Genomic DNA, 11,378 nt, shown 5'->3' with positions numbered 1-11,378 from the left:
GAAAGGGGGTGGTATATCAACGTGACAGTGAGCTTGCCTTTTGGTCACTTCCCATAGTGAAAATTGGATCATACTGGGGAATATTTATAATCATCTGAACTCAAATTCTTCATGGAATTGGTTACTATACTTGTGAAAACTACCTAATTCTCAGAGTGTGGGAGGTAATCATCTCTTAGGTTTGTTTTAAAGTGGTTCCCTTATGTAAAATTGAGTTACTCGCTACTTTACAACATTATCTCTAATTGCTCATTAATTAACAATATTACCTCCTGACTGGCATTAAGGAGCAACAGAGATTTATTTCTCCGGATTAAAAAAAAAAAAGGCAGAAGAAGAAAATCAACTCATTTTGGCACTCTCATTACACACTCGAAAATATAAGAACCAATATGAAGTGCTGGAACACGGGGGTTGTACTCCCAAAAGTTCAGAGACTGGGCTCTTAAGCAACATCTTAGCAGCGAGCAAAGAACCAAATCTCACCCTAGACTTTCAAAGATTTTACAGTGAATCATCCTTATCAAAACCATTTAATCCTTTAAGTGGATCAGCGAGCAAAGAACCAAATCTCACCCTAGACTTTCAAAGATTTTACAATGAATTATCCTTATCAAAACCATTTAATCCTTTAAGTGGATTATATTTACATTTTCCACAGAGAAAGCGAGAAGATGGCTCACATCCTGAAACTCCAATTTTATATCATTAAAACAGTTTCAAAGAAATGCACAATTTCATAATTCATATTAAATTTCAACCTCCTTGTCTGAATTACTAAAAATTTTAAAATGCAGTATGTTTTCTTTTCTTTCCAAAGATAAAATCCAAAAATCTATAGTGGCTATCTTCCACTGGAAGAAAGTAAAGACAGCAAGAAGGAAAATTAGTTCACGTAAATAATGCCACAAAGGTTGAGTCCAGTATTTCAGCTTTTTTTTCCCTTATATATCCAATTATGTGAGCAGGGATTACAGGTTCAACAGTGGTTAAGACAACTATTTCTTTTTTCTTTTCTTTTTTTCTTTTCTTTTTGGATTTTCGAGACAGGGTTTCTCCGTAGCTTTTGGTTCCTATCCTGGAACTAGCTCTTGTAGACCAGGCTGGCCTCGAATTCACAGAGATCCGCCTGCCTCTGCCTCCCGAGTGCTGGATTAAAGGTGTGTGCCACCACCGCCCGGCTGACAATTATTTCTTATGACGATAAAAAGTTTCAATATAAAGAACTGTGCTTTGGGTTGCATTAATTGCAAAGGTGATTTATACTGCCACATTGGGCTCAGCCAAGGATGTAGAAGAAATGCTTTTCATCTTCCACATTAGGACATCTTGTTATAGTTGGTTCCTCTTATCACCCACCCATCTCCCTGAGTTTGATCCCCAAACACCTTACCTACTACTGCCTCAGTGACTTTCCCTTCTGTGGGAAGAGGGAAGTATTGGTTTGGAGACACGTTGCTGCCATATCCCAAGAGAAAACCTTCCAATTTTACACTTGGATTTGGACGCAGGAACTTCAAGAGGATGGAGTCACTGGTGGTGTTGATGTGCACTTTCAAGCTTGGTCTTTTACCTGAGGGTGGAAATATAAGGTGAGTGTCCAATACATCAGTTATATTTCATCACTCAACCCTGCCCAGCAAACCTTGCCTATTGGAAACATTGTCCTGAGAACAAACAGCACCTCTTTTGCTTCTTGGGATCATACCACTGATGAAACGCTGACCAAAAACAAGACTAACATTAAAATCAAAGAAAATGTACTTACTACTGCATAAAGCAGACTAAAATAAAAAGCAAAATAGAGAGATCCAAGTTTTGGTGGTTTGTTACTGAGGTTTAAGTGGAATTTTGGTTGATCTCATTTTTCTATCCAAAGTGAGCTAGAAAATTCACTTTATACATATTACCAAGATATGATGCAAGCAACTGAAGATTCTTATTGGTAAAATTTAATCACTGTACCTTGAAATATCTCAGCATCCTCAGGATGCCCTCCAGACCCATATCTACAAGTATTAGTCATTGATAGAGCTGGGAATGGACAAAGAAGTAAAGTTTCTGGGATAAGAGTTGTTAAAGTGGTAAAATGGGGGTTGTTGCATACAGGAACCCTTGAAGGCCAAAATAGAGTGAGATCCTTGGAAGTGGAGTTATGTGTAGGTTTACCCATGTGTGTGCTGAGAAAGGAACTCGAGTCCTCTAGCAAGGCACTACATGCTCTTAACAACTGAACCATCTTTCCACCACCATGTGTTCTTAACTCACTGCATGAGAATTTTGATGAGAATTTGTTTCCTTGAGGAGCGATGCTTATTTAAATAGTGCTTGCTGGTCAAGACCTCACATACAAAATTATATAAACTACAGTCTAATCTTTTTCTAAAGTGACTCAAATTTCTGAATTATAAAATATGTATGTATGCCTCTAAAGATTAGAATCATGGGCTGGAGAGATGGCTCTGTAGTTAAGAGCACTGACTGCTCTTCGGGAGGACCTGGGTTCAATTCCCAGCACCCACATGACAGCTCACAACTGTCTGTAACTCCAGCTCTAAGGGATATGACACCTTCACACCAATGCACATAAAATGAATCTAAATAAATTATTTTTTTAAAAAAAGATTAGGGTCGTGAGCTTGAATTTTTCCCTTTATTCTCCAAATATTTAATATTTGAAAATATTTTTGCCCTTTTAGAAGACTGCATTTACTGTTTTAACAATTCCCTCTATCATTTCTCATTAACCAGAGTTCCCCGTTGAATGAATACTAGTCCCCATGTCACTGCAGCATGAATTCCCCACTGCAGCTATATGAGGACTTTATTGTACCTCAACCCAAACGATTCTGAACAATTGCGATCAATGTAGGACTGTTACACTTTGTGCATGAAATGTTCCCCAGTGGTCTTACATGTTGAATGCTCCAAGCTGCTGGATCAAGTCAATGAGGGGTAATTAGATCATAAGGAATCTAACTTCATCTGTGGATTTATCCCTTAGTGGATTTTTAACAGGGTGGCATTATTAGAGAACAGGAGGTGGGACCTGCTTGGAGGACAAAGGTCACTAGGGGCATGATCTAGAAAGTTCCATCTTGTCTCTGGCCCCACCCTGTCTCTCTGCTTTTTGGTGAGCAATATTCTGCCTCCCCCCAAACTCAAAGCACACAAACAAGCTGACAATGCACAGAGGCATGTCAAAGTGCAAGCCAAAGGAAATCTTCCTTCCTTTTGAAATATTTCTTGTGGGGGTTTGTCATAGTGACAAGCAGCTAACTAACACAGGAACATAGAAGGACTGTATGAAGTCTTTGAGAAAAGAAAAGGATTTCCCTCAGGAGTACCACACTATTAGAATGGATCCCATCCACCTCAGCAGCCAGGATCAGTTCTATGCTTGGGCATATTAGTTTGCACTTGACTAAAAACATAATTTCATGAATGTTTTAACTCTTGGTTATTCCTGCATCTGTGGAAAACTAAGAACCATAGATACTAAGTAATTTCTTGAAAATTCCCAAAAGGAACGTCAGAGTTGATCTAGTTCAGTTCTTCCAAATGAAGGCAACCGAGTGCATCCGCACGTCCCATCATCTTGCCTGTATACTGTAGGGTCAAAACTAAGTCCTGAAGTTCTTGTGGACCTTATTGTCATTGTGACCATTGTCATTACTCAACAGAGTTAGGAGTGTCAAGCCATGGGCCTCATGGTGAGGACTTTGATTTGTCTTAATTTCTCCAGGTTTTAATAAGATACTGTGTAGTTTACACAAAACAGACTTTGTCCAATTTTTCCACTGTTAATCAATGGGCCTCCATTGATTTCTGCCAGTATTACTTTTTCTCAGTAGAATAGGGCAAATGTAAGTTGAGAACACATTCTTCTGCTTTAGGAGGTTGTAATTTCTCACAGTAAGTTAAAACGCAGCCAGGTTGCTTGCAGTATTCTGTTGAGAAGATATTTGGAAAACTCTTTCTGGGCTTAAGCTGAGTTTGCGCTTGACTGAGAGCACAGAGTGGCGGCCTCACAGCACACCAGAACATTTTCCTCATGGACTCTGCCGGATGCAATCATGGCATGCTTCCTCTGAGAAAGCGGAAGGAATAGTATACTAACAGAAAGAAAAAGTCACAAACACAGCTACCGATCTACCAAAATGCAAGTGGTCTACTTCTCTGGCAGAGAACCCCAGCCTCTCTCCATTTGGCTAGCAATTTATGCCAAGAAATACATCATCATTATAGAACTTTGAATTGTACTTTAATTATAGAACATTATAGAACAAATGAATTGACTCTTCCTCTAAAATTCTCATTCCTCCTCCTCTCCTGAGTGAAATATCCACAGATGTCATGAAAAGGAATAACACATGTAGAAAAATATCCCTGCAATAAATGTCACAAATATAATATTTTAGAACCACCCTCTCTGTTCTTCATTTAAAGCAGTGCTTCTCAAGCTGTGGGTCGTGACCCACCTCAGAGGTCATATCAGATATCCTGCAATGACTAGTCATAACAGTAGCAAGATGACAGTTTTAAAGTAGCAACAGAAATAATTTTATGGTTGGGGGTCACCCCAACATATGAACTGTATCAAAGGGCTGCAGCATTAGGAAGGTTGAGAACCACTGATTGAATATTAAGAACTCTGATCCCTGTGTTATGTTACCATACGTTACGTCTGATATTACTTCTCAACACACCACACCTTATTTTGGTCAGGTCAGTCATTCCACATTCCAGAACATGTGATTTGTCCGGATTCTGCACCTTTATCACAAGAACACTATACAATCCCTCCACCTCAGCTTGACATTCTTTCCACCCTTCACTCATCCAGTTATTACTTCATTGATCTTCAGCATCTGGCGAAAAGGTTTTACAGCTTTTTCAAGATAGATTTATCAACATTTTCTCCAAATTACTATTTATATTAGGATTCAATGACCCTTTATACTTCTGGACAATAAATACTCTAATATTTGGGTTCCATATCTCTGTGCCTCGTGCATTAATTTTAATATTTGATAATAAATAATCTTTATTACAAATTATTATGGTTTGATTCCACCATGGATGGTGAACCTTTTGACACGGAAACATAATATTGCCACTTACAAAGTCTTCACTCAAAAATGCACTGACAAGTTACAAAAAATGCACAATGCTTTATTAAGTGAGTTTATGATTTGAGGTTGTTCTGCATTCTCAGTTGACTTTGACCATGTGTAGCCATGAGGCCACTGGTTGGACACGCCTGATGTTTTGGGGCCCAATTTATGTAACAGACATTATCTTTCAGAATTTAGTCATAGTTAGACTTCTGGCAAGTAATACAGATATGATAGAGAATAACACACTACAACATAACCTTAACCAAAATAACACACAAATAAGCAATAAATATGTTGCCCAAAATGTCTTTGTTCAGGATACAGAGCGGGGAAAGGACTACTAGAAGAACATTTTATCGCATGTGAGAGACATAAAAAACAATTAGGAAAGCAGTAATAAACTGCCTTGGGAAAAACCGCATATTGGCAAAGTACATTCTTGGATCCACACCAGTGGTTTCTAACCCTCTATTTGCAACACCCTACAGTATCTCTAAATATTTCAAAGTGTTGTGAAATTCCAAAAGTTAATAAATCAGACTTCTTACAGAGCAAAATTAGAACTAGCCATTTTTCAAACTTCCAAGGTAAATATATGCCTTCGAGCATTAAAGGCGGGGGTGAGACTGGCAAACTGGACAGCACTGTCAGTTCAAGGACTCTGGGTCACCAGACCTACCAAAGGAGGGAGGCTGCCGGCTGCTGGGGGCTGAGGACAGGACCAGATCGTTAAAGAAACAGTTTGGCCTGGGATACAGCTCAGTCACCGAGGGAGTGCCAGAGTTCAAGCAGCGCCCAAACAGAACAGCAACAAGTCCAAACCACCAACAAAAATACCGTCAACACCAACTACAAAACTCATGCTTTGGTAAAACTAGCAAAGACATTACAGCTATTCAGTCATGAACCTCGGAGAAAGGAATCATCATTAAAATATAGTCATTAGAATCTCTCCATGTCTAATTTCTCATAAAGTCATCTTATACTTTCCAAAGTATTACAAAATATGGTCAAAGTTGTTCATATCACATCGGTCCAGATGATAAGATTCTTGAGACAGAAAAACTACATCACATTAAAAGTCTTCTAAAGGTAAAAGATATGTATTATATAACAATAGGAATTGCCTTAGCTTATATTTCTGCAATGTTATAATACCCTGTGAAAAGATGATAAATATTCCAAATAGCAAGTGTGCATCTAAATTTAATCTTATCAGGGCACTATGTACAGAATAATTGCAATACTTATACCAAGAAAACAAAGACTCCTCAAAGGATGGAGAACATACCCCCATTTGTGGTGTTCTAGTATCCGTCTCTTACTACACAGAATGCTCCCAGCATACTGTAGCCTAGACATGCTCTGCCATTTACCGTGCTATAAAAAACTTACACTTTGTAAAATATTTAACTAATTAAATCAGTTCCTACCAGTTCAGATCTGATATAGGAAACACAGATTTAAAATCAGGGCACATTATATATTTTGATCATATTCCTTCCCTTCCCCCAAATCTTCCCCAGATCTTCCCCCACCTCTTGATAAAAAGTTTAAAGCTATAAAATTTTTAAAAATCTAGAAAAAAAATAAAAGTTCCTTAAGAATTTGTATCCAGAATTCATAAATGTTCTTTATCGTTGATTAAAAAGAAAATAAGAACCAAGTGATTTAAACGTGTTCGAATAGCATCCTACTTTGTTTCCCCGCTGCTGTGACACAACACGGACAAAGGAAACTGCAGGGGGAGATGGTTTCTTTCATTTCTTATTTCCAGTTAACAATCCATTGCTGAGGGAAGTCAGGGCAGGGATTTGGGGGCCAGAACTGAAGCAGAAACCACAGAGGAATCCTCCTTACTGTCTTGCTCTCTCTGGCTTGCTGAGCTTGCTTGCTTTTATAACCCAGGACCACCTACCCAAGAGTGGCATCACCCAGAGTGGGCTGGGCCATCCCACAGACATTACTAATCAAGAAAATAGCACCACAGACCTGCTTTAATGAAGGCCATCCTTCAGTAAAGGTTTTCTCCTCCCATGTGACTCTAGCATGTGCTAAATTGGCAAAAAACTAACCAGCACGAATGGATGCTTTACCAAAAGAGGTGAGCAGTGGTCCAGAAGCACAGAAAATGTGTTAACCTCTAGGGTTATTGAGTCTTCTCCTCCAGAGGTCAGATGGCATAATGTTGTAGTACTGATTACCAGTATGGTGAGTGCTGCTAACTGCTCAAGCAGGAAGACCCGAATTCAGATTCCCAGCACTCGTGCAAAAATCTGGGTATGGCTGCATGTGATAGGAACCCCAGGGCTGGCAAGAGACCACTAGGACTCGCTGGCCAGGCAGTCAAGTCAAAACCAAGCAAACTGTAGATTCAGGGAGAGCCACTGTTTCAAAGGAAGAAGGCAGAAAATGGTAGAGGCAGACAGACATCATTTTCCAGCTGTTGCATACCCAGATACATGCACACACATGGGCACAGCATGCACACATGCATGTACCACACTTATGCATATACAAGACAGACAGACAGAAATGCACACAGAAAGAGAGAGTGAGACACTGTAGATATCATCCTCCAGTCTAGACATGTGTTCACATGAAGGTACCACACACACGTGCAGTGTATGCATGTACCACAGATATGCGTATACCACACAGACAGACACAGAGAAAGAGGGAGACAGACAGACAGACAGACAGAGAGAAGCTGTAGATAACATCCTCCTCCAGCTTAGACATGTGTATGTACATGGACACTACATAAAATATATGCATACACCACACATATATGCACAGAGAGAAGATGTAGACATCATACAAATTAAGCAGACATAACTGTGCATTGTCCCATTATGTGTAAGCCATAATTTGCCAATTCTTGGTCAATATGATTAATCAAAGCGAAACAAATATTAAAGTCACAATGATCTGGAATAGCTAAAATTAAAATAACAGTATAATTAATAATATGTCAGGCAGAATTTGGAAGTCTTATACATTTGGATTGTGAGCATTAAGTGTACAACTAGAGAAGACTTGGAAAGTCATCAAGTCACCAAAGAACCCAACAGTTCCATTCCTAGCCATCACACATAGGAGAGATGAAAACATGTCTGTGTGAAACGTATGAGAACATCCAAAACAACATTAAACTAGAAACAAACCCAAATATCCATCAGTGACTGAGTGAATAAACAAGCCACAGCACATTTATTCAATGGTATCTGGTGCAGCAATAAAACAGAACAAATTACCTAAGTAAGCAGACAGGCTACAGCTCTGCTCCGGCATGCCATTGCCCCGTTGTATGACGGGGAGCCCCTTCCTGAGCTCCGCAGCCACGCTAAACAAACTCCTTCTGATAGAAGGACATTCAATCATGTGGTCGTTATAGCACTAGCAGAGTTAGCTTTAGCAGTGTCTGGTGCTATTGATCATTCAATACACACACACACACACACGCACGCACGCACACACACATTAAATCAAGTTTCTCTCAAAGAACACTAAGTTTCAAATGCACTCTGTGAAAACATTCCAATGTCTTACCATTACACAACGTATTAAGGAGTTATCAAGATACCCCACCTTTAATGTTTATATTGAGCGATTGTGTGATAGCATATTCAAAAGCTTTGAAAAATGTAACTGTGGGCATGGATTGTATTCCACCGAATTCTTATGCAAGGTTATACCAAGGATAATGTTAACTTAAGCCTTGGCAATAATTTACCTCTTACCTTGAATTTTCAGGAGTGAAAAGTCAGACCATGGAATAAAGGCTCAGTGCTCAAATGACTCTCCCTGCTGTGGATTTATAAGTTGTGGTTTTATATGTCTTAAAGGTTTTAGCAATTTTTCTGCATTGTTCACAGAATGACTAGGAAGGCATAGGATATGGACAATTGTTCACTTGTTTCTGTTCCTATGTTGTAGAGGGCAGGATTTTCTTGACAATAACAATAACCTAAAAGTCAGGAATACTAATGGAAAATTTTAAGTTTGTTGAAACTTTTATTTCATGAGTGCTTTGCCTACATATATGTATATGCATGCCTGGTGCCCACAGAGGTCAGAAGAGTCAGATCTCTTGGAACTGGGGTTAACAGACAGTGTGAGCCACCGTGTGGGTGCTGAGAATGAAAATAAGGTCCCCTGCAAGAATAGCAAGTGTCTTAGCCACTGATCCATCTCTCCAGCTCCCTGGTAAAAAGTTTACATAAAGAAAAAAAAGGTAATTTCAATTCAATACTTTAAGGAGTACAAGAAATTAATGTCACTAATAATTAAACAATAATCAATGTTATTTAAACTGCTTTCACCAGTTCCGTATGACCAGATACTTGACTGACCTCCCGTGAGCAGAAGAGTTTAACTAAAGTAGTCAGGACGATGAGGAAAATAGGGTCTGCTCTGCCATGGCATGAGACTATACCAGAATAATGTAGGTGGGTGGGTGGAAGGAATTCCTTAGATTACCTCTGTGCTGTGTGTGTGTGTTTTGTGTGTGTGTATGTGAGTGAGTGTGTGTGAGTATGTCTGTGTCTGTATCTGTATCTATCTGTGTGTGCCTGTGTGTCTGTGTATGCATCTGTCTCTCTGTGTATGTGTCTGTGTGTGTATCTGTGTTTGTATGTGTGTCTGTGTATGTATCTGTGTCTCTCTGTGTGTGAGAGAGTGTGTCTCTCTGTGTGTTCCTGTGTCTCTCTCTCTGTGTATATAAAATTGTCATTACAAACGTTCCCAGGATTGTTGTTAAGTAATTCTTGCTCATTTTTAAGTTGAAGGATGCTGGTGGCAGGGTGCCTGGCATAGTGTAGATAAGGACAAACACTTTGAACATTGTGAACCCTAACTAACCAATGAAACTCTTTTCCATATATATAAAACACATGTTGAAGCAGAGATATAAACAAGAACAGTGAAGTCAAAGAGTTCACAATGTTCGGGAGATGAATTAACAACAGCACACGGTTCCAGAGACAGCCACAAAGCATCCTTGCATGCCATTTACAAATATAGACCTGGAAACATAAGGAAAATACTGACTACAATGAAGATGTAAAGAAAGATTTTGATAACTCTAAAGAAAAATGACACTGTGAAAATTAGAGAGAAAATATTGTAATAGAAGTCCAATGAGCCTTGTGACCAGCCCCAATAGCAGCAAACTGGACCTTTAAGTGCACTCAAATTTTGAATTTTCTCATCCATAATGATTTGTTTGCAAATCACAAACTATAGTTTCTTGTGATCGCTGTTCCAGGACAGAATAGCACACTCCCACCCAGGGATAGCATACAATGAGCAGGCAAATGGAGCATAGGTTCCCAAGGCAACATGATTTCTCGAAATTTAGGGAACATGCCCTTGTTCACCTGTAGAGCTGTGCTCATGCAAATACCTCTGAGAGATCCCCATGGGGCATGACTCCAATGAGCCAGCCTGCTAGAACACCAAAGACACCAAATATCCAGAAGATGTTTGCTATTAAATTTATAATGTTTGAATTCAGCACTGTCCAAAGTCTGAGGGAAAAATGTTTTCCTCCTGATGGAACACTTTCTGTGTTTGCCCAGCTGTGGTGAAAATGGGCCCCACTTGAGCTGAAACAGCCACAGTTTCCACCTAGGTCAGAATACCCAGTGTTCTGACTGCTCAGGCCAAGACTTCTCCATCTGCTGACACTGCAGGATTGACTAGCAGCCTGAAACGTCCCGTGCTGACTTTTCAATAGCGTCTGATCATATTGGGTAGTTTTTACCAAGGGAGAAGTAGTTTCATGGTCTACATCATAACACAATTGAGAGCCAGGGAGGATGATTATTTTGCATAGCTGACTTCCTAAGTCGACAGCTTACAGTTCTTATGGAGACCTCCCATCCGGATGCATATATTCTCATTCACACACAAGCCTTAGATTCGACTCTACTAAAACTGCTCTTTAGTCGGGACAATGAGAGTTTGGAGAAGAAGAGGTGAGGGAGATGCAGGAAACGAGAAATACGTGTGATCAACAACCATGTATTTGCCATATGTTCAGGTCAGTTTCCAAATGGCTTCAATTTGGCTTGAAGAAGGCTATGGCTTGATTGATTTTTGTCTCCTCTAAAACACATGCAGAAACCCAAGCCCCACTGAAAACATTGCAGGGTGCAGAAGCCAGTATATTAACCCCTATTAGACGGCAATAACACCACTATCCAAAGGTGAGCTCTGCTGTCTTCTACCCTGGCTCCCACTCGCAATCTCTCA

The 11,378-nt window shown here is 39.6% G+C and overlaps 1 protein-coding gene across 1 annotated transcript in view; it reads right to left on the bottom strand.

The window, feature by feature from the left end:
- Positions 1-11,378, bottom strand: part of Abi3bp (ABI family member 3 binding protein) — a 219,320-nt gene that overhangs the window by 160,272 nt on the left and 47,670 nt on the right. The window contains exon 2 of the mRNA XM_026788609.1: positions 1,394-1,573. Coding sequence (XP_026644410.1) covers positions 1,394-1,573 — 180 coding nt within the window. The remainder of the gene's footprint in view (positions 1-1,393; positions 1,574-11,378) is intronic.

Source organism: Microtus ochrogaster, chromosome 2 (genome assembly GCF_000317375.1).
Source record: "Microtus ochrogaster isolate Prairie Vole_2 chromosome 2, MicOch1.0, whole genome shotgun sequence".
Lineage (NCBI taxonomy): Eukaryota > Metazoa > Chordata > Mammalia > Rodentia > Cricetidae > Microtus > Microtus ochrogaster.
This window is presented reverse-complemented; position numbering and strand designations above follow the sequence as displayed.